The sequence below is a fragment of the Hyperolius riggenbachi genome, chromosome 3 (genome assembly GCF_040937935.1).
Source record: "Hyperolius riggenbachi isolate aHypRig1 chromosome 3, aHypRig1.pri, whole genome shotgun sequence".
NCBI lineage: Eukaryota > Metazoa > Chordata > Amphibia > Anura > Hyperoliidae > Hyperolius > Hyperolius riggenbachi.
In genome coordinates this window covers 59,315,160-59,335,312 of record NC_090648.1, presented here as the reverse complement: position 1 = coordinate 59,335,312, position 20,153 = coordinate 59,315,160, and the positions used below count along the sequence as shown (strand labels likewise).

Here is a 20,153-nt window from a genome sequence, read left to right as displayed (position 1 = left end):
TGAATCACATGTCAGTCGTTTTGCAAGGATCAGACAGTAACAGAGTCAGGGACAGGCCGAGTCGGTAACGTTAATCAGATAGCGGTACAGAAGGACTAGACAGAGGTGAGGTCAAGAGGCAAGCAAAAGTCGGTACACAGATAAATAATACAATAGATGTTACTTCAATAATACCACAAGGAAATTATGAATAAATTACAATATAGAATATATCAAATAACACTGACTGACTGGAGTATATATATATTGCGCTGCACACAATATATTAATATAGCTCCCACAAGATAGCTAGCTAGGCCAAGAACCAGCGAACTGATTAGTATCAAGGCCAGTGAGCTACTGAAGCCTCTGGCCTTAAATACACAATAGCAATTCTCCAAAACCACTCCCCAGGTGATGTCACCTGTCCGCCTCCTCAGCCTGTAAAGGCTGCTCTGACTTGCGCACATGCGTCTGGCCGTACTGCACATGCGCGCGCCCTGATTCACCACCGAGGAGATGCCGGGGATGCCGCCCGACGCGGAAGATCCTTCAGAGGACTTGAGCGCAGAAGTCCCGCCACTTGCCAGGACCACACCGGAGACACCGCAGGACCTGCCGCTGGAAGGTAAGGATATTACAATAAGCTTGTTAATAGTGACGGATGCAAAAAAATTCACTTTTATTTCCAAATAAAATATTATCACCATACATATGATAGGGACATAATTTAAATGCTGTAATACCGGGGACTGTTAGGTAAATACAATACATAGGTTTTAATTATGGAGGCATGTATTATTTTAACACTATAATGGCCGAAAACGGAGAAATAATGATTTATAATGATTTTTTTACCGTTTTTTTCTTATTCTTCCTATTAAAATGCATTTACAGTAAAGTAGCGCTTAGCAAAATTTACCACACAAAGAAGGCCTAATTGGTGGTGGAAAAAACAAGATATAGATCAGTTCATTGTGATAAGTAGTGATAAAGTTATAGGCTAATGAATGGGAGCTAAACATTGCTCGGATGCATAAAGTGAAAATGACTGAAGGCTGCAGTGGTTAAAAAAGGTTTCATAAATAGAAAAGTATGAAATATATCCAATGAGGGAAGGTCACCTGATAGCAGAGCTAACACATTTCCAAAGCAGGAAGAAAAATTGTGTGCTGTGGTATACAAGTATTTAATATATTAAAATATTGAATACTGTATGTTTTAGTGTCAGACTGAGGAAATAATAGAAATAATAGAACAAATAAATGCACAGATTTTGAGGAGAGTGCTGTCCAAGTGTGTGAATGAAGTACTGAACATATTATTCTGAATGCATAGAACACTGAAACTGTCCATCATCTACTGACCTCTGTATTGTGGTTACATCTATTGTTATGTTATTGAAGAAGCTCCAACTTTGATCAGCTCCTTCCATTTGCCTTTTGGTCCCATTGTGAAATGTTAACGAAGTTATCACCTTGCTGTGTGTGTGTGTGTGTGTGTGGGGGGGGGGGGTAATTTAAATAAAAAGGTGTTGAAACTGCCCTTTAATACTACTGTAAACACACTTTTTGTTGCTAACAATAACCTGTATTAACCAATGGAAAACCAGTTCATGCTAGTGAATGAAGGGGAAAGGAATATAAGTTGGGTCAGGTCTAAGTCAGGTAGCAGAATACCAGAGACTTCCCAGGAATAAGGAGTTCCAATACTACATCCTGCCAGGTAACTATGATCATTCTGATTTACTCAGCATCAATATTAGTCTAAATACATTAGAGTTAGATTTGTATTGTGTTATTTTTCTGTCTTTAGTTTGCATGTTTAAGATTAAATAAGTTTGATATTACATAAACCAGTAAGTGTGACTCTTATGACTGGGTGACACATGTGTGGGTTTTATACTGTACAAAAGTGCACCTGGTCTAAGGAAAACATTAAAACTAGTGTTAGGTTCTGCTATACTCTTTTTCATATTTTGTTAAAATATTTAACTTCTTGTTAACAGTAGCTGTTTAAGTCAATTTTGTTTGTTGATTAAAAAATCTGGTATAAATATTATTATTTTACATAAAGAGTCCGAATAAATCCCACATGCAAAAGAAAATTTGATAAACAAGTAGTAATGATAAAAGGGATCTACAGTCTATTAGACTTTAGCAACCAGTCATGAGGTGATATGTAAGTCAGTTATAAAAAAAAGTAATAATGTAACATTTTAAAAGCGAGGTAGAACAATCTAAAATTTTGGAGGGCAGTAGTGAAATAAGAACTAAAGACTGACTGGCAAGGAATAACAGAGAAGGGGAGGGCTGACAATGGGCTTGATTCACAAAGCCGTGCAAACTGTTTAGCACGGGTGTGCTAAACAGTTAGCACGTGAAGTGCCGTTCGCGGACTTTTGCGAGCGCAAAGTGCCGCGATTCGCGCGATCGTTTGTGCTAAACAGTTTGCACGGCTTTGTGAATCAGGCCCAATGAGTGGCCAGAGGGCACAGTACTCAGAGTAATCTGAAGGTAAGTGGTATGAGGAATAGTGGCATGAGCCAGTGAAAAATAAAGCCCTCCATGGCAAGACTTATACAAAGATGCCAACAAGCCTGCTGATTCCTGACACACTGTTCTGGCAGTGGGAGAGTGCACTTTGCATAAGTAAAAGAGGCATGTGTTCATTTTGGTGCTGTTGTTGTTGTTGCTGTTATGAATATTGTTGACAATATTCTAATAACAGCTTAGCATCAGTAATTTGAATGTAACCATTATTATTACTTAGCTATCTCTAACTCTTCTAATGTTAAATTAAGCTTAACCTCCTAACATTATCAAATCAAGTCTCCTACTACCCTATCTCATAACACTAACTCTCCCATATCTGAGCCAGACCCTAACTATTAACCCTATGCTTAAACACTAACCCTCCAATAACTATGCCTCATCTGAACTTTGTACCTTATCTCCTATCACTAACCCTGCTATAATTAAGCACACAACTAGTCTCTATAATTCACCTCTTCAGCTCTGTCATAGCCAGTTATGTTACTCAGCTATACTTACAGTCGATAATGGTTCTCAGCTATATCAGCTGAGCGCCCAATCCGAAGTCCCCAATGCTGACTGCCCACCCCACCGCTTGCTATGTCAATAGCTGGAGTTCAGCGATATAATGGCCGAACCTTTGTATCAAATGTAATTTATCAATGCACCATAGCTGCAAATTTACATTGTGTTTTATAACAGCACCTGATTTAACAAACAAACTATGCAAATGAACTGATTTGGTGCACTTCTTTTCAGGGAGTGCTTTTCATCATAAAGATAATCCTGAGAAAACCCCAGAAGGAAACAAACAAAACAATATCCTGTTGGTGAGGTGTTCAGAGCTGTCAGCAATACCTATATCAAGGAAGGGTTTATGACCAAAAATCAGCACCACAAACGTATATAAACAAGAATAACCACAATTTTATTAAGCACATGTTATACACTATATATAAAAACCATTAAAAACACATCTGTTGGTAAACCTCATATAGAGTATGATCAACATGACACCTATAATAGATGGCATATATATATATATCAGAAAAAATGTTTTCACCTTATGGTGCTCAGATAAGAGCTCCCACAGTGAAGATCCCGGGTTCAAGAAGTGCTCATGTGAGCTGAATAAATAGTGCAAACAATGTATACAAAAAGTGCATAAGTATCCACATGAACAAATAAGGTGCATAATCATATAACAAGGGCACATGAATAAATAGATGCCACTAGTGCAAACCGAGCAGAGTTGAATGCTGTATACCCTGCATGTTATGATGCTGGACTGAAAGCTGGTCACCTCGATCCTCTTCATCCCGGGTCACGTAAGCGCTCCTTCTCTGCACATTGCACTTTTTTCAGTCCAGCATCATAACATGCAGGGTATACAGCATTCAACTCTGCTCGGTTTGCACTAGTGGCATCTGTTTATTCATGTGCCCTTGTTATATGATTATGCACCTTATTTGTTCATGTGGATACTTATGCACTTTTTTGTATACATTGTTTGCACTATTTATTCAGCTCACATGAGCACTTCTTGAACCCGGGTTCTTCACTGTGGGAGCTCTTATCTGAGCACCATAAGGTGAAAACATTTTTTCTGATATATATATATATGCCATCTATTATAGGTGTCATGTTGATCATACTCTATATGAGGTTTACCAACAGATGTGTTTTTAATGGTTTTTATATATAGTGTATAACATGTGCTTAATAAAATTGTGGTTATTCTTGTTTATATACGTTTGTGGTGCTGCTTTTTGGTCATAAACCCTTCCTTGATATATGCTTACTTATGACCTAGCACACATTGATTGACACAGTTGTGCAGAAAATCTTTCTGTTTGCTGTCAGTAATACCTGCTGTAAGTGACATCTACATAGGAAAAATAAATTGACAGTGCAGTTTACTCTGCCACAAATGTACCTCCTTTATGTGTGTATGCAAACATATTTTACATTTTACGCCAGTAGAAAGAAAATCATAAATGGTCGGCACTACGTGAAAATGGCTCTTTGTGTGTCAGCAGGATATTTCTTTAATTCTAAAATTTCCACGGTGGCACACTGCATGCTCAGGACATATGTGTCAGATCAATGTCATAGGCAAAAAAAAGGAGAGAAACATCCGGCACTGCATATTTAATTGTGTTCAGACTGTGTTCATACAATGCGTGCAGCAAAACAGTAAGCAGGGTTATCCAAAACTGAACAATACAGTCCTACCGTGGATTAAATGACAGCGGGTGCAGGGTGCAGTATGAGCAGCCTAACGGCCGAAACGGCTAAACCACCAGAAGAAGCACCGCCGTGCGAAACTGCAGTTAGGCTGCCCATACTGCACCCTGCACCCGCTGTCATTTAATCCATGGTAGGACTGTATTGTTCATTTTTTTATAACCCTGCTTACTGTTTTGCTGCACACATTGTATGAACACAGTCTGAACATAATTAAATCTGCAATATGCTCATTGCAGTGCCAGATGTTTCTCTCCTCCTTTTTTGCCTATGATATTTTACATTTTTCTGGTTTCTTTCAACTAGTGTACAAAAGTCACATAAATTAATATTGTTTTTCCGTGTATAAACAGATTTGTGGTGCATCCAGCAATGTGTGATACTGTATGTTGGAACTTTCCAAATATACCATGACAATAATATTTATTTATTTATTGTACTTATAAAGCGCCAACATATTACGCAGCGCTGGACATTAGTTTAGGTTACAGACAATATTTAGGGGTGACATACAGCAAAATGACAATACATGAATACAAGAAAGATCAGATCATGCAGCACAGTATGAGTACAAGGTAATGCTTAGTCAGTCACTGGATGGGAGCATGGAGATTAGTCAAGTTAGGTTCACTCAGATGCATAGCATGGGTTCACAGTAATGGAGGTGCATGATCAGGTAGGACACAAAAGGAGCACTTGTGAGGGGTAGTAGGCCAGAATGAAAAGGTGAGTTTTGAGGGCTTTCTTGAAGATGTTGAAGGAAGGGGCTGCCCTAATGGGTGGAGGTAGGAAGTTCCATAGTGTTGGAGCAGCTCTTGAGAAGTCCTGAAGGCAAGCATAGGACTGGGTGATGCGGGGGGCGATTAGGCGAAGTTCATTGGAAGAGCGGAGTGAGCGGCTAGGTGTGTACCTCTGAGTAAGATCGGAAATTTAGGTTGGACAGGTTTTGTGGATAATATCAATATATTCATAATCTTTTTGTTTTTGTAATGGTAAAAAAAATTGGCCTGAAAGAAATTAAAAATGTGTCTTTTATATCTGTTCTGCTTTGTTCATTCATTTCATCTCAATTATTCCTATTCCAATGTATTCAATTGTTTCATCTAGATCATTCCTCTAGTGCACAAATATTAAAAGTTGTTTTTTTTGTTACTCCATGAAAACAATCCAATTATGAGATAATACTGTATCTGTTCTTATATTCTGGACATGTAAACTTTTTAGCATAAAGAATACCTGATGGTAGAGATAAATTAATGGTATAAGTGTGTGTGAGGGAGGTGCAGAGATGCTTGCCACACCTCCCATGTGCCAGCGTCCCCTCCCATTGTGTAGTAAAAGGCCCTGTTGTGTAACTGTGGTCAGCGCAGTCAATGCTCTTTGATCCAGACATACTACACTGTGCATGCACAGTAGCCTTGTGAATGCGCTCCTCGCTTTTCTCCTTCCATGTGCGCATGCAAGGAGTGCAGTTACAAGGCTGGCAACTGGACATACTGTACATGCACAGCATAGTATGCCCATTTTAAGTGCGCCAACCAAGCTTATGGAACAAGGCCTTTTACCGCACAATAGAAGGGGACGCTGGCACACAGGAGGTGTTGTAAGTGTCTGCACTCACATGTAGCTGTTACAATTTTCTGTAATGGCTCAATTCAGGTATAAGTGATGAAGACATTGAGTGCTGTCTACATGCAGAAGCTGTGATTTCTTAGGAAAATTAAAATTAATGTATTTCTGATTACAATGTCTGTATGTATTGTACTTCTTGGACAGCACACCTGTCTTGCTTCAACGGCTGTGCCAGGTCTAGTCTGTGTGGCTAATACAGACTTGATGTAAGCAAAAAAGTAAAGATGACCAGCACTTGCCAATTCTTAAAAAGCAGAATATTTATTCACAAAAAAGAGTGAATAAAAATGGCCATGACATCCGGACTCCCAGAATGTAACTATAGCTCTTGGTAGTAAATATAGCTCTTAGCTGTATACAATGGCATGAGGACTTCCTCCAGAATAGGTTACGCCTCCATTGCAGCCCAATTCTAGTCACAACGGACTGTCGCCGTTTCGAACGGATAAACATCTCGTTGTCAAGTGAAAGCATCATATACTTGCTACCAAGAGCTATAGTTACATTCTGGGAGTCCGGATGTCATGACTATTTTTATTCATTCTTTTTTGTGAATAAATATTCTGTTTTTTAAGAATTGGCAAGTGCTGGTCATCTTTACTTTTTTGCTTACAATGTCTGTATGTGCAATAGGTAGATTCATTTGAAACAAATTATTCAAATAGCTTTTTTTTTTGTGAGATTACAATTTTTCTGTGTAATTCTTGTGTGAGATGATCTAATATGAAGCAAGCCGCACTATGGATTATCCTGTGCTAATTCAAAGTGTCTTAAAAGGGATTATCATCTAAAGTATAATTTTATGGCATACCTATTTTATGGTTAAAAGACACCCGAGGTGAAAATAAAGTAATAAAATAAACAATTGTATCTATCTTCCTTCTCCTAAGAATGACTTTTTTTTAGATATACCGCAGTTTTCTTTTATATTTGAATCTACTTTTTAAGTTTTTATTGTTTTCTTGTTTTTGATCAATGACACATTCATTGAAGTATGCCAGAGTTAAAAATCTATGAACTATTGACCCTTTTTATCTCTTTCCTGCTCTCTGAAGATATTTTTTGCTAGGAAAGTGTTTTATAGTTGTAATTTCTTATCAGTGAGGGTCACACTGTAGTCTGACTCAGTCCTGACCCAGACAGGAAGTGCCACGTACATACCTGATGTTTAACTATTTCAGGCAGAGAAAGAAAAAAAGGAACATTAGTTATTTGTGTTCTAGGCACTGTACATACACATGTCTATCTCATCAACTCACATGTCACCTCGGGTATCCTTAAAGAGCTTCTGGGACTATAGTAACAATAACATATAATATCTTCAATTGCAGGAGCAAATCGGTATCTCCAGCAGCCCATGATGAGCCACAGAGGAGACAAGCCACATCACTGCTCAGAGTGTGAGAAAAGCTTCACTCGTCCATCAGAGCTTATTAGACACCAGGGGATCCACACTGGGGAGAAGCCATTTTCTTGTTCTGAATGTCAGAAATGTTTCAGTCGGAAGGGAAACCTCATGACTCATCAAAGGTTTCATACTGGAGAGAAGCCTTTTTCCTGCTCAGAATGTGACAAATCTTTCTCTGACAAGTCATATTTTATAAAGCATCAGAGGATTCATACTGGAGAGAAGCCTTTTTCCTGCTCTGAATGTCAGAAATCTTTTGCCAGAAAATCATCTCTTATTTCACACCAACGCATTCACACCGGAGAAAAGCCATTTAGATGTAAAGAATGTAATACAAGTTTCTCAGAGAAGGTACATCTTACTCAGCATGAGAGAACTCACACAGGGGAAAAGCCATTTAAATGTACAGAATGTGATAAATGTTTTTCTTTTAAGGAATGTCTTACTGCACATCAGAGAACTCACACCGGAGAAAAGCCATTTATTTGCTCAGAATGTGGCAAGAGCTTCTCACTCCACTCAGCTCTGAGAAGTCATCAGAAGATACATGAGCGAGTGGATGTGAGCCTGTAAGCTGTGTTTTACTGAACATGTTGCTGTAGCATCACAGGATTATGATGTTTGATAAGTAGAAAAGATTAATTCACGTGTTTGATTTGAGTGTTGATGCACGAAGCTGCAGTAATATTGCTGAGCGCAGACAGTGCACAGCAATAATAACATTACTGCCGGCAGCAGGTTACCGTGCGTTCCATAATTAGTATGACCCGTGGTGCTTGAGTAACATCAGCATTGCTATGGTAACAACATTACTAATGCTTGTTATCATCACATCTCCCTCAGGACTCGAGCAACACAGGTTGCGCTAATAGCAAAACTTGCAGTAGCTTGCTTCCGATAGTAACAGTGATATTGCCATGCACTCTATGCACAATCTATAATTAACTTTGATGGGAAGTGAGTCTACATTTTTTTTATTTCTATATTTGCATGTGTGTTTATTATTGTGGTTAGATAAATAATGTAAATATGAAGTTGAAACAGTCTTTGAGGCCCTGGTTGTCTAACGGTGGTAAGACTGTTGAACTTTAGCATTTGTTTTTGATCTGTTGTATATGTATTATATGTGTTAGTCTTTGCCTAAAAGGCCTAACCAATATGTAAAAAATAAAAATGAGCTAAAATAAACCCACTATCTGTATCTCACTGCAAAAGAGTGTTTATTGCTTCCGAGTTCAGAATGGAGAATGGTGTCTGAACTGTTTCTTTTTATTAGCAGAAGGAATGTTTGTACTGTATGTCTGACATGAAACAAGGGTCTTTACTGATCCCCCCCCCCCCACAGGTTAGTCTCGAGTGGGGTGTAGCTATCTCGCCCATTCACAGATAATACTGTAATCTAAACACTACACACATCCTTCCAGTTGTCCAGTACCAGTACTTTCCTTCGGTAGTGAAATATATGAATTATATGCTAATTAATGAAGGTGGTTATGTCAATTAAGTTTCTTTTAATAAAAACTGTAAATGATTTACTATTTTCTGTGTTGAAATATTGTTTGAATTGTTATTCTCTTATATGTATCTTTAGTTTGATTGCCACTGCATCTTCTATTGAAAACAAAATCTAATAATTTATTCAATCAGCAGAACATACAAAAAGACTAGCTCAGTGGCCCAGAGGAAGGGAATAAATCCCCAAACATTTTGTCAGTCTTCTTATAGCCCACATATAGGCCCTAGGGTTGGCCACTGCCCATCTGTGACCATGCACATTGCCTCCCCCCCCCCCCCCACACCCAAAGGAAAGATCCCCTACCGCGTAGCCAATTGCAACCACCTGCTTGATTCATGACCTGGGAGTGACATAAAATGATGGAGGGGAAGGTGAGACCACCTACACCTCCCCCCACACCACCACCACAAAAAGGAAAAGCTGCTAAGTGACATTAAAAAGAAAAATGTCTACTGACTAATTACAATGGCACAGCAAATGTATATTTCATCCACTTGCCAGAATGTACAGGGTCCTAAACTAACTCACTACTATGCCCTGCCTGAGCTGACCAATGCAAAATTAGTTGGATCTCAATAAGGGCGCAGCTTGTTAATTAGTTAGTTAGACATTTTGGCAGCCAGTATATAAGTCAGGTGATACCTGGTTTGAGTACTTACCTCTTTTTGCATTTGCTGTGCAATTTTAATTTGTCAATAGACATTTTAGCAGCCAGTATATAATTCAGGTGATACCAGGTTTGAGTGCATAGGCAAGAGTATCGATTGGGATTGGCCATCTCTGGCTTTTTGATGCCGACCCAGAGAACAGCTCACTACTACTGAGCTTGATTCCTGATCACTATTTTTATTGTTGCACAAGGGCATATGCTGGAACTGTTATAAGACAGATTCAGAGTTATTGGAATTTTGTGCCACTCTTTCCAGGTTTGAGTACTCACCTCTCTTTTATTTTCAATGGAGCTTATCAGCTTTTCCTTTTTGTGGTGATGGTGTGTGTGTGGGAAGGGGTGGAGGTGGCTCCCTTGGTGGAGAAGCACCTTGGGGGGCTGCCTGCACTTTCTCCCTCATAATTTGATGTCACTCCCAGATCATGCATCTAGCATACTCTGAAGAGTGTGTCTTGAAGATGCAGAAATATTAGGCTCAAGGTTGGAGGACCTGAGATGGAGCATTAGTCAGTGAGAAGAATAGCAGTGTGGCGTCAGGCCAGCTATGGACATGGAGAATGTGTATTATAAGAGTTCTAGCACATGCACTTGTCCACCATAACTACAATAACTTGGTATCCATCAGTATCCTGGTCAATACTTTAGTCTGAGTTATTGTGGCACAAGCACATATGCTGGAACTTTTATAAGACAGATTCAGTCTATCTATGGATCAGGTGAGCATCTTAATGAATCCTTAGTAAATGTAAATTAACAATGCTTGTATGTGTGATGGGGTGTAACTAGAGAGGAGCTGCCCCTGAGATTGCAGGGGGCCCAGGGCTGTGTGGGGCCCGACTACTAACCTTCCATTCCTCAGATACAAGGGACTATACTTCAGATTAAAGGGACACTTAAGTCATCCCAAAAAAATGAGTTTTACTCACCTGGGGCTTCCAATAGCCCCCTGCAGCTGTCCGGTGCCCACACCGTCTCCCTCCGATCCTTCTGTCCCCACCGGCAGCCACTTCCGGTTTCGGCGACAGAAGCCGACAGGCTGGGAACACGAGTGATTCTTTGCGTTGCCGGCCGCAATAGCATCCTGTATGCTGCTATATGGTATATTATATATGCTATAGCAGCATACAGGGCGATATTGTGGCTGGGAACGCGAAGAATCACTCGCGTTCCTAGCCTGTCGGCTTCTGTCGCTGAAACCGGAAGTGGCTGCCGGCGGGGACAGGAGGATCGGAGGGAGACGGCGTGGGCACCGGACAGCTGCAGGGGGCTATTGGAAGCCCCAGGTGAGTAAAACTCATTTTTTTTGGAATGACTTAAGTGTTCCTTTAAGTGTTTTTGTGGCTACACTTGTTATGGGTGTGAAGATCATGGTGGCCACACTTGTTTTATGACCCTTGTGAGATGGGCCCCCAAGGTCATAAAGGGCATCAGAGGGAGGCAAAGGAAGGGTGTTAACATTTGGGGGCCCTTGACAAAGTTTCACTGGGGACCCAATGAAGGGTAGCTATGCCACTGGTGTGGGGTGTTGTAAAGCTCTCTCTCTTGTTGTGGGATATGTTGGCTGTGATAGGCCTTCACTCTTATACCTTATAAGTAAATTCTACGTGTGTTCTCTGTACAAATCTTCATTTTAATGCTTATTACAAAAAAATGTTCAATTTAATTTCTGTATTACATTATAATATTAATGTTTAATTTTTAAGACTTGAGATAGCGCTGCCACATTCATCAGTAATTTTGACAGTATAGAGTAATATCTCTAATTGCCTCAGCTGCAGACATTTTGGTGCGTAGCGCGGACACACTTTTTAACTTTTACTTCACAATAAATAATATTGTACTAAAATAGCCTGAGAAAGAATACAGCTAATCTGGTTGAACTCGATGGACATATGTCTTTTTTCAACCCAAATAACTATGTAACTATGTAACATATTTTAGAATTGAATATTAAATGCAATTTATTGATTTAATTTAAAGTAAACTGATCAGTTGTCTGCAGCATAATGTTATTTTTTGCAAAGATATATAGTATAAAAACGGACTCAAAGGCAAGAATAAAATCAACCTACAGCACAGCCTGCATGGATTACCCAGGCAATACAAATAGCATTTTATTAGTGCCAGCACATGTAGCTGTGTCCCAGTCAGTCTGATACTAATGATGCAGCTTGCCAGCAGCAGCTGCTCTAGAATAAAAGGGAACCTTATTTGAGAGGGATATGGATGATCACATTTAAATAATACCAGTTGCTTGGCAGTCTTGATGATCTCTTTGGCTGCACTAGTGGCTGAATCACACATCTGAAACAAGAATGCAGCTAATCCAGTCTGACTTCAATCAGAGCACCTGATCTGCATGCTTGTTGATGGGCTTTGGCTAAAAGTATTAGAGACACAGGATCAGCAGGAGAGTCAGGTACCTGGTATTATTTGAAAAGGAAAAATCCATATCCTTCTCAGTTTAGGTTCCCTTTCACTTCCAAAAATAAGTAAAACTTGACACAAGACAAGATTACAGTAGGAAATTGATCTCTTATTAACTGTTATGGCTGGAACCCACTACAACAGCATATTTGGCAGTGTTTTGGGATCGCTGACAATCATGGACAATTTCCAAAAATGTTGTGCCAATAAAATTGAGTGAGGGTGAACCCATTAGTGTGATTGTGATTAGGAGTAATCACAATTGCAGGACATGCAGCATTTTGAGCACATTTGAGCTCAATTCAAAGTATATAAGCGCTGCATAAATCGCTTATCAAAGTGATTATGCAGCTCTTTGAACGGCAGAGCGATTAGTTTATTAAAAAACGTTATTATACTTAGTGGGTTTCAGTATTTCCTTTTTTCCATCCATAGCCCTGATCTCTTCCTTTAGGGGCTACGGACGGAAGAAAGACGTCTGGAAAGTATAATACAGTTTTATTTAAAAAAAAAAAAAGAAAACAACAACAACATTTATCACAAATCGGAAGTGCTGTACAGCGCTTCCAAGCATTGAATAATCGCGATTGTAAATGCCCTATGAATCACTGCACAGAGTGCTGCAGCAATTTTATAGTGCTGTTAGCTAGCCATTCCTAGTGGGATCCAGGTCTAAAGAGTATTATTTAGTTTTTCATTTTAGTTTTAAAAGTTTTTTTTTGTTTTTTAATTTAAAAAAAAGTTTAATGATTTACATTTTTTTGAAATATTTGTAGTGAGTGGAGGTCACCTGATAGCACAGCTAAGAAGTTGCTTAACCACTTGCCGACCGCACGCTTATACCGTGCGTCGGCAAAGTGGCAGCTGCAGGACCAGCAACGCAGTACTGCGTCGCCGGCTGCAGCCTAATTAACGAGCGATCGCGCGGCTACAGCCGCGCGATCGCTACGTCACACTCTTGGGCCCCCATGTGACTTCAGCCCGCCGGCCAATCAGCAGCGCCGGCGGGCTGTAAAAATTCAAATCTGCCAATAGAACAGGTATAATACAGTTTGTTTACGTAACAAACTGTATTATACTGCCTGCCTCCCGCTGGTGGTCACACTTAGCGATCGACCACCAGCGAGGAGAGCAGGCACAGTATACACACCCACACACACATCTTAGGAGCCCCACAGACCCCCCGATCACCCGCAGCACCCATCAGACACCCCCCTGTACCCCCCTGCAGCCAGCAGATCAGACCTAACCACCCCCCATATCACCCATCAATAAATCCCTGTCACCACCTGTCACTTCTATCCATCAGAGCAGACCCCCAACTACCCCTTAGGGGTATCTGATCACCCCCCACACCTCCAGATCTCCCCCCGACCCCCCCCCTGTATACTGAACCTATCTATCTCCCCTGCATCTGTCTATCTCCCCAGTGATCAGCTGCCAATCACCTATCAGTCACCTGTCAATCATCCCTTGTCACCACCTGTCACTGCCCCCCATTAGATCAGACCCCCAACTGCCCCTTAGGGGTATCTGATCACCCCCCACCCCTTCAGATCTCCCCCCCCCCCGTATACTGCATCTATCTTCCCTGTAATTGCCCGCTGATCAGCTGTCAATCACCTATCCGTCACCTGTCAATCATCCCTTGTCACCACCTGCCACTTCCCCCCATCAGATCAGACCCCCAACTGCCCATTAGGGGCTTCTGATCACCCACCCACCCTTTCAGATCCCTCCGAGACACCCCCCCTGATCACATCAGCAGTCCATTGTTTACATCTGTTTTTCTCTGTAAACACCCACTTATCACCCGTCAATAACCCATCTATCACCACCTGTCACTCCTATCCATCAGATTAGACCCCCAACTACCCCTTAGGGGTATCTGATCACCCCCTACCCCTTTCGATTCTCCCCACACCGTCCTAGTTCATTGATTGCGTATATTCTCCCCCCTGCCATTGTGTATCTTATCTCCTGTCTGTAAGGCTTGATTGTGCTTTGTTTGGCTACAATTGTCTCAATTGCACTGTGATTGGCATCGATTGTCGTGTGATTGGCTTCGATTGTCACGTAATTGGGCTTCGATTGTCGCGTGATTGGCTTCAATTGCCCGTAATTGGTTTTGATTGTGCCAATTGCCCACTGATTGGCTGTTTTGCCCTGTGATTAGCATCGATTGTCGTGTGATTGGCTTCAATTGTCACGTAATTGGTTTTTGATTGTCACGTTATTGGATTCAATTGGTCCGTGATTGGCTTTGATTGCGCCGATTGCTGTAATTGTGTTGTAATTGTCTCGTGATTGTTTTTGATTATTTGTGATTGCTCTCTGATCCCCCCCCCTCACCATCACCATCACTATCACTATCCTAGTGATCTAAAAACTTTTTTAGTATCACTAGTGGTAACAAACAGTTAGGCCAGTTAGCTAAGCAAAAGGGTTGTTAGTGTCAGTTAGTGCTCAGCCCACTGCACCACAGTCACTAATTAGCGTCATCACTGTCGCTAATCAGCATTGGTACTATATAGTATCTGTAAGTGATTATTAGTGATCACAGTCAGATCTATATTAGGGTCTCTAGGATCCACAAAAAAACGCAGTGTTTGCCCGATCAGACCTGATCGTTCGCCTGCACTGCGTTCAGCCCGCCCCACCGCAGTGACAGAAATTTCTTTTTTCTGATCACTGCAAAAAACACTGTACACAAGCTGTGGCACTGTAAACATCAGTTTTGATTTTTTTTATCTAAACTCAGTGACCACAGCTTTCTACCTCTCAAGTACTCCCTTTCGCTAGGTAGGTGCTCTTTTCCTGGGTAGTCTCAGAGGAATACCTCCTAAATTTAGCAGGCCACCATGGCAAAAAAGAGGTTTTCCAATGAAGACATCTACAGGTACATGGACCAGTCGGATGAGGATGATTGGGTCGACTTATTCGACGAATCTTCGGGTTCAGAGTACGATCCTGTAGACAGCAGTGGCTCTCTGACCGATAGTTCCGATGACGAGGTTGAGGTCCCGGCTAGAGCCAGGCGTACCACACCCCATGTCACTGGACTGCAGGTGGCGGAAGATCAGTCTCAAGGGCAGCAGAGTGGCGTTGATCTGATTTTTCTTGGTGAGGCATGCACCAGCAGCGCAGCATCTCCTGGACCTATCAACACCAGTACTTCCGCAGAAGACCCTGATGAAGTGGTGGACACCATCCTGGAAGTAGAAACTGGTTCGGTGGTATGTGAATTAAGATCCGATCCGCAGCCACCAAGTAGACGGGCCCGTACTCCCATTGGTTTTCCAGAGGTGCTGGCAAACCCTGATTGGCATTCCCCTGATCCCGCCGCACCCATACTGCCCCCTTTCACCGCCCAGTCTGGAGTCCAGGTGGAGACAGTTGAACTAGGATCGGCCCTAGACTTTTTTGAACTGTTCCTCACCCAGGATCTCCTTGACTTAATTGTGGCTGAGACCAACCTATATGCCACACAATTTATAACCGCCCATCCGAAAAGCTGCCACGCCCAGCCTTTTCGGTGGAAACCACTCCAAGTTTCCGAACTTAACATTTTTTTGGGCCTTCTCCTCAACATGGGTATTACTAAAAAAAATGTATTGCGCTCTTATTGGTCTACACGCCAAATACATAACATGCCCGTGTTCTCTGCTGCCATGTCCAGGACGCGATTTGAGATCATCCTGCGCTTCCTGCATTTCAATGACAACGACACCTGTCATGAAAGAGACCACCCAGCTTATGACCAGCTCCACAAAATTCGGCCCCTCATAGATCACCTGTCATCCACATTTGCAGATGCTTATACCCCTGAACAGAACATCTGTGTAGATGAGTCCCTCGTACATTTTACCGGGCGCCTTGGCATCAAACAGTACATCCCAAGCAAGCGCGCCCGGTATGGGGTGAAACTGTATAAGCTCTGTGATAGGGCCACAGGCTATACATCTCGTTTTAGGGTCAATGAGGGAAAAGACTCAAAATTGGAGCCGGTCGGATGTCCTGACTACCTGGGGAGCAGTGGAAAGATTGTGTGGGACTTGGTGTCACCCTTGTTCCAGAAGGGGTACCATCTTTATGTGGACAACTTTTACACAAGTGTGGCCCTCTTTCAGCACTTAAAGTTAGAAGGAATCCGATGCTGTGGCACCGTGCGGCCTAGTCGCCGGGGCTTCCCCCAACAGCTCGTTAATACCAGACTTCAACGGGGGGAGAGGGCCGCCTTGTGTACCGATGACTTGCTCTCGGTGAAATGGAAGGACAAGAGGGACGTTTACCTTCTGTCTACCATTCACACAGACACGACAGTACAAATTACACGGGCAACAGAGGTCATTGAAAAGCCCCTCGCCGTCCACAGCTATAATGCCAACATGGGAGGGGTGGACTTCAATGACCAGATGTTAGGGCCCTATTTAATTTCCCGGAAAACCAGACGCTGGTATAAGAAAGTGTCTGTGTATTTAATTCAATTGGCGATGTACAACAGCTTTGTTCTCTACAGTAAGGCTGGGAGAACTGGATCTTTTCTTCAATTCCAGGAAGACATTGTTTCGGCACTCCTCTATCCAGAAGGTGACAGAGCCCAACCCCCAAATGCAACTAGCCGGCTGCATGGAAGGCATTACGCCTACCCGATTCCCAGTACCCCAACTCAACGCAACCCCAGAAAAAGATGTCGTGTCTGCAGCAAGGCTGGAATAAGGCGTGACACCCCCGTTTACTGTCCCCGCTGTCCTGACCAGCCTGGCCTATGCCTAGGGGAGTGTTATGAGAGGTACCACGAGAAGGCACACTTTTAGAACCTAGGGAACTACAGACACAGCAGTAGGCACACAAGGGTCTCTCAGTGCTATTTCACACTGGCGCGATGCGTTAGGGCAAATTGCCTAGCAAAAGTCACACTTTGCGGTCCCCCCCTACGCCGGAAGTGCTTGACTTAACTCTAGTGCATGCCTACGTTACTGCGTGGCTTCTGCGGCAATTTGGGTCGGCCCGGAAGTCATGTTAGTCTACGGCGACGCAGTTAATTACTAGGCCGAATGCTACTCTTGTGGTATTCCCTGAAGATCTATTTTGGGCGAGACAGTGCGGCGTGCTCGACCGACCGGATAGGCCAGTATGCAGTGTGAACCCAAACATCAGGTTTTGAGAGATCCAAATACACTGGCCTGCCAGAAACCTCTCCTTTCACTTGGGACAGAATGCATAATGTACTTCGCCACATATCTGTGCGATTTGCACTTTGCACATTGACCCATGGGGGAGGAGAAGTTTATCCTCAGCTCGCAGGTAAAAAAAACAAAAAAAAAAAAAAAAAACAGGTAAGCAAAAAAGTTAATATTTGGTTACCAATGTTATTGTTTGGTTTGAACATATTTAATAAAGTTTAGTTAATGTTATTGAAGTGCTTTGCTGCTTGCTTGCTTTTTTTTTTGTTTGTTTTGTTTTTTCTTCTTCTCTCTTTTTTTCCAACCGACCAATCAGCTGCAGCACTGATGATGCATCCTGACAGAAGCATTGTGTTTCTGTCAGGTTACACAAAATCGGTGCATGCAGCGCTGTAGGACGAGATTTCTCCTCCACAGTAAAAAAGATACGTTTGCCGAGGCATATGGGCCAAGGTGTGGTGTTGGGGATTCATATGCTTTGGCATGCACCTTGTATCAAAAAAGAACTCAAGCAATGATTTCTCCATTCACATCGATCAATGTGGATGAATGAATCAGGATTGCCTGGGCATACGAGCTGGTGGGTTTGGATTTTTGGGGTGGCAGCTCCTATGTCCAGGCGGACGCCTTCCCCTCCTTTTTGTTTTGTTTTTTTCGTTTTTCTTCTCTCTTTTTTCTATCCAGACCGACCGACCGACCAATCAGCTGCAGCACTGATGGTGCATCCTGACAGAAGCATTGCGCTTCTGTCAGGTTACACAAAATCAGTGCATGCAGCGCTGTAGGACGAGATTTCTCCTCCACAGTAAAAAAGATACGTTTGCCGAGGCATATGGGCCAAGGTGTGGTGTTGGGGATTCATATGCTTTGGCAAGCACTTTGTATCAAAAAAGAACTCAAGCAATGATTTCTCCATTCACATCGATCAATGTGGATGAATAAATCAGGATTGCCTGGGCATACGAGCTGGTGGGTTTGGATTTTTGGGGTGGCAGCTCCTATGTCCAGGCGGACGCCTTCCCCTCCTTTTTGTTTTGTTTTTTTCGTTTTTCTTCTCTCTTTTTTCTATCCAGACCGACCGACCGACCGACCAATCAGCTGCAGCACTGATGGTGCATCCTGACAGAAGCATTGCGCTTCTGTCAGGTTACACAAAATCAATGCATGCAGCGCTGTAGGACGAGATTTCTCCTCCACAGTAAAAAAGATACGTTTGCTGAGGCATATGGGCCAAGGTGTGGTGTTGGGGATTCATATGCTTTGGCAAGCACTTTGTATCAAAAAAGAACTCAAGCAATGATTTCTCCATTCACATCGATCAATGTGGATGAATAAATCAGGATTGCCTGGGCATACGAGCTGGTGGGTTTGGATTTTTGGGGTGGCAGCTCCTATGTCCAGGCGGACGCCTTCCCCTCCTTTTTGTTTTGTTTTTTTCGTTTTTCTTCTCTCTTTTTTCTATCCAGACCGACCGACCGACCGACCAATCAGCTGCAGCACTGATGGTGCATCCTGACAGAAGCATTGCGCTTCTGTCAGGTTACACAAAATCAGTGCATGCAGCGCTGTAGGACGAGATTTCTCCTCCACAGTAAAAAAGATACGTTTGCCGAGGCATATGGGCCAAGGTGTGGTGTTGGGGATTCATATGCTTTGGCAAGCACTTTGTATCAAAAAAGAACTCAAGCAATGATTTCTCCATTCACATCGATCAATGTGGATGAATAAATCAGGATTGCCTGGGCATACGAGCTGGTGGGTTTGGATTTTTGGGGTGGCAGCTCCTATGTCCAGGCGGACGCCTTCCCCTCCTTTTTGTTTTGTTTTTTTCGTTTTTCTTCTCTCTTTTTTCTATCCAGACCGACCGACCGACCAATCAGCTGCAGCACTGATGGTGCATCCTGACAGAAGCATTGCGCTTCTGTCAGGTTACACAAAATCAATGCATGCAGCGCTGTAGGACGAGATTTCTCCTCCACAGTAAAAAAGATACGTTTGCCGAGGCATATGGGCCAAGGTGTGGTGTTGGGGATTCATATGCTTTGGCAAGCACTTTGTATCAAAAAAGAACTCAAGCAATGATTTCTCCATTCACATCGATCAATGTGGATGAATAAATCAGGATTGCCTGGGCATACGAGCTGGTGGGTTTGGATTTTTGGGGTGGCAGCTCCTATGTCCAGGCGGACGCCTTCCCCTCCTTTTTGTTTTGTTTTTTTCGTTTTTCTTCTCTCTTTTTTCTATCCAGACCGACCGACCGACCAATCAGCTGCAGCACTGATGGTGCATCCTGACAGAAGCATTGCGCTTCTGTCAGGTTACACAAAATCAGTGCATGCAGCGCTGTAGGACGAGATTTCTCCTCCACAGTAAAAAAGATACGTTTGCCGAGGCATATGGGCCAAGGTGTGGTGTTGGGGTTCATATGCTTTGGCAAGCACTTTGTATCAAAAAAGAACTCAAGCAATGATTTCTCCATTCACATCGATCAATGTGGATGAATAAATCAGGATTGCCTGGGCATACGAGCTGGTGGGTTTGGATTTTTGGGGTG

General features: G+C 42.4%; 1 protein-coding gene across 1 annotated transcript in view; it reads left to right on the top strand.

Moving 5' to 3' along the window:
• Positions 1-498: 498 nt before the first annotated feature.
• LOC137562132 (zinc finger protein 84-like) overlaps positions 499-20,153 on the top strand; it is a 30,048-nt gene continuing 10,393 nt past the window's right edge. The window contains exons 1-2 of the mRNA XM_068273464.1: positions 499-607; positions 7,724-8,369. Of these exons, the coding sequence (XP_068129565.1) occupies positions 499-607; positions 7,724-8,369 (755 nt within the window). The remainder of the gene's footprint in view (positions 608-7,723; positions 8,370-20,153) is intronic.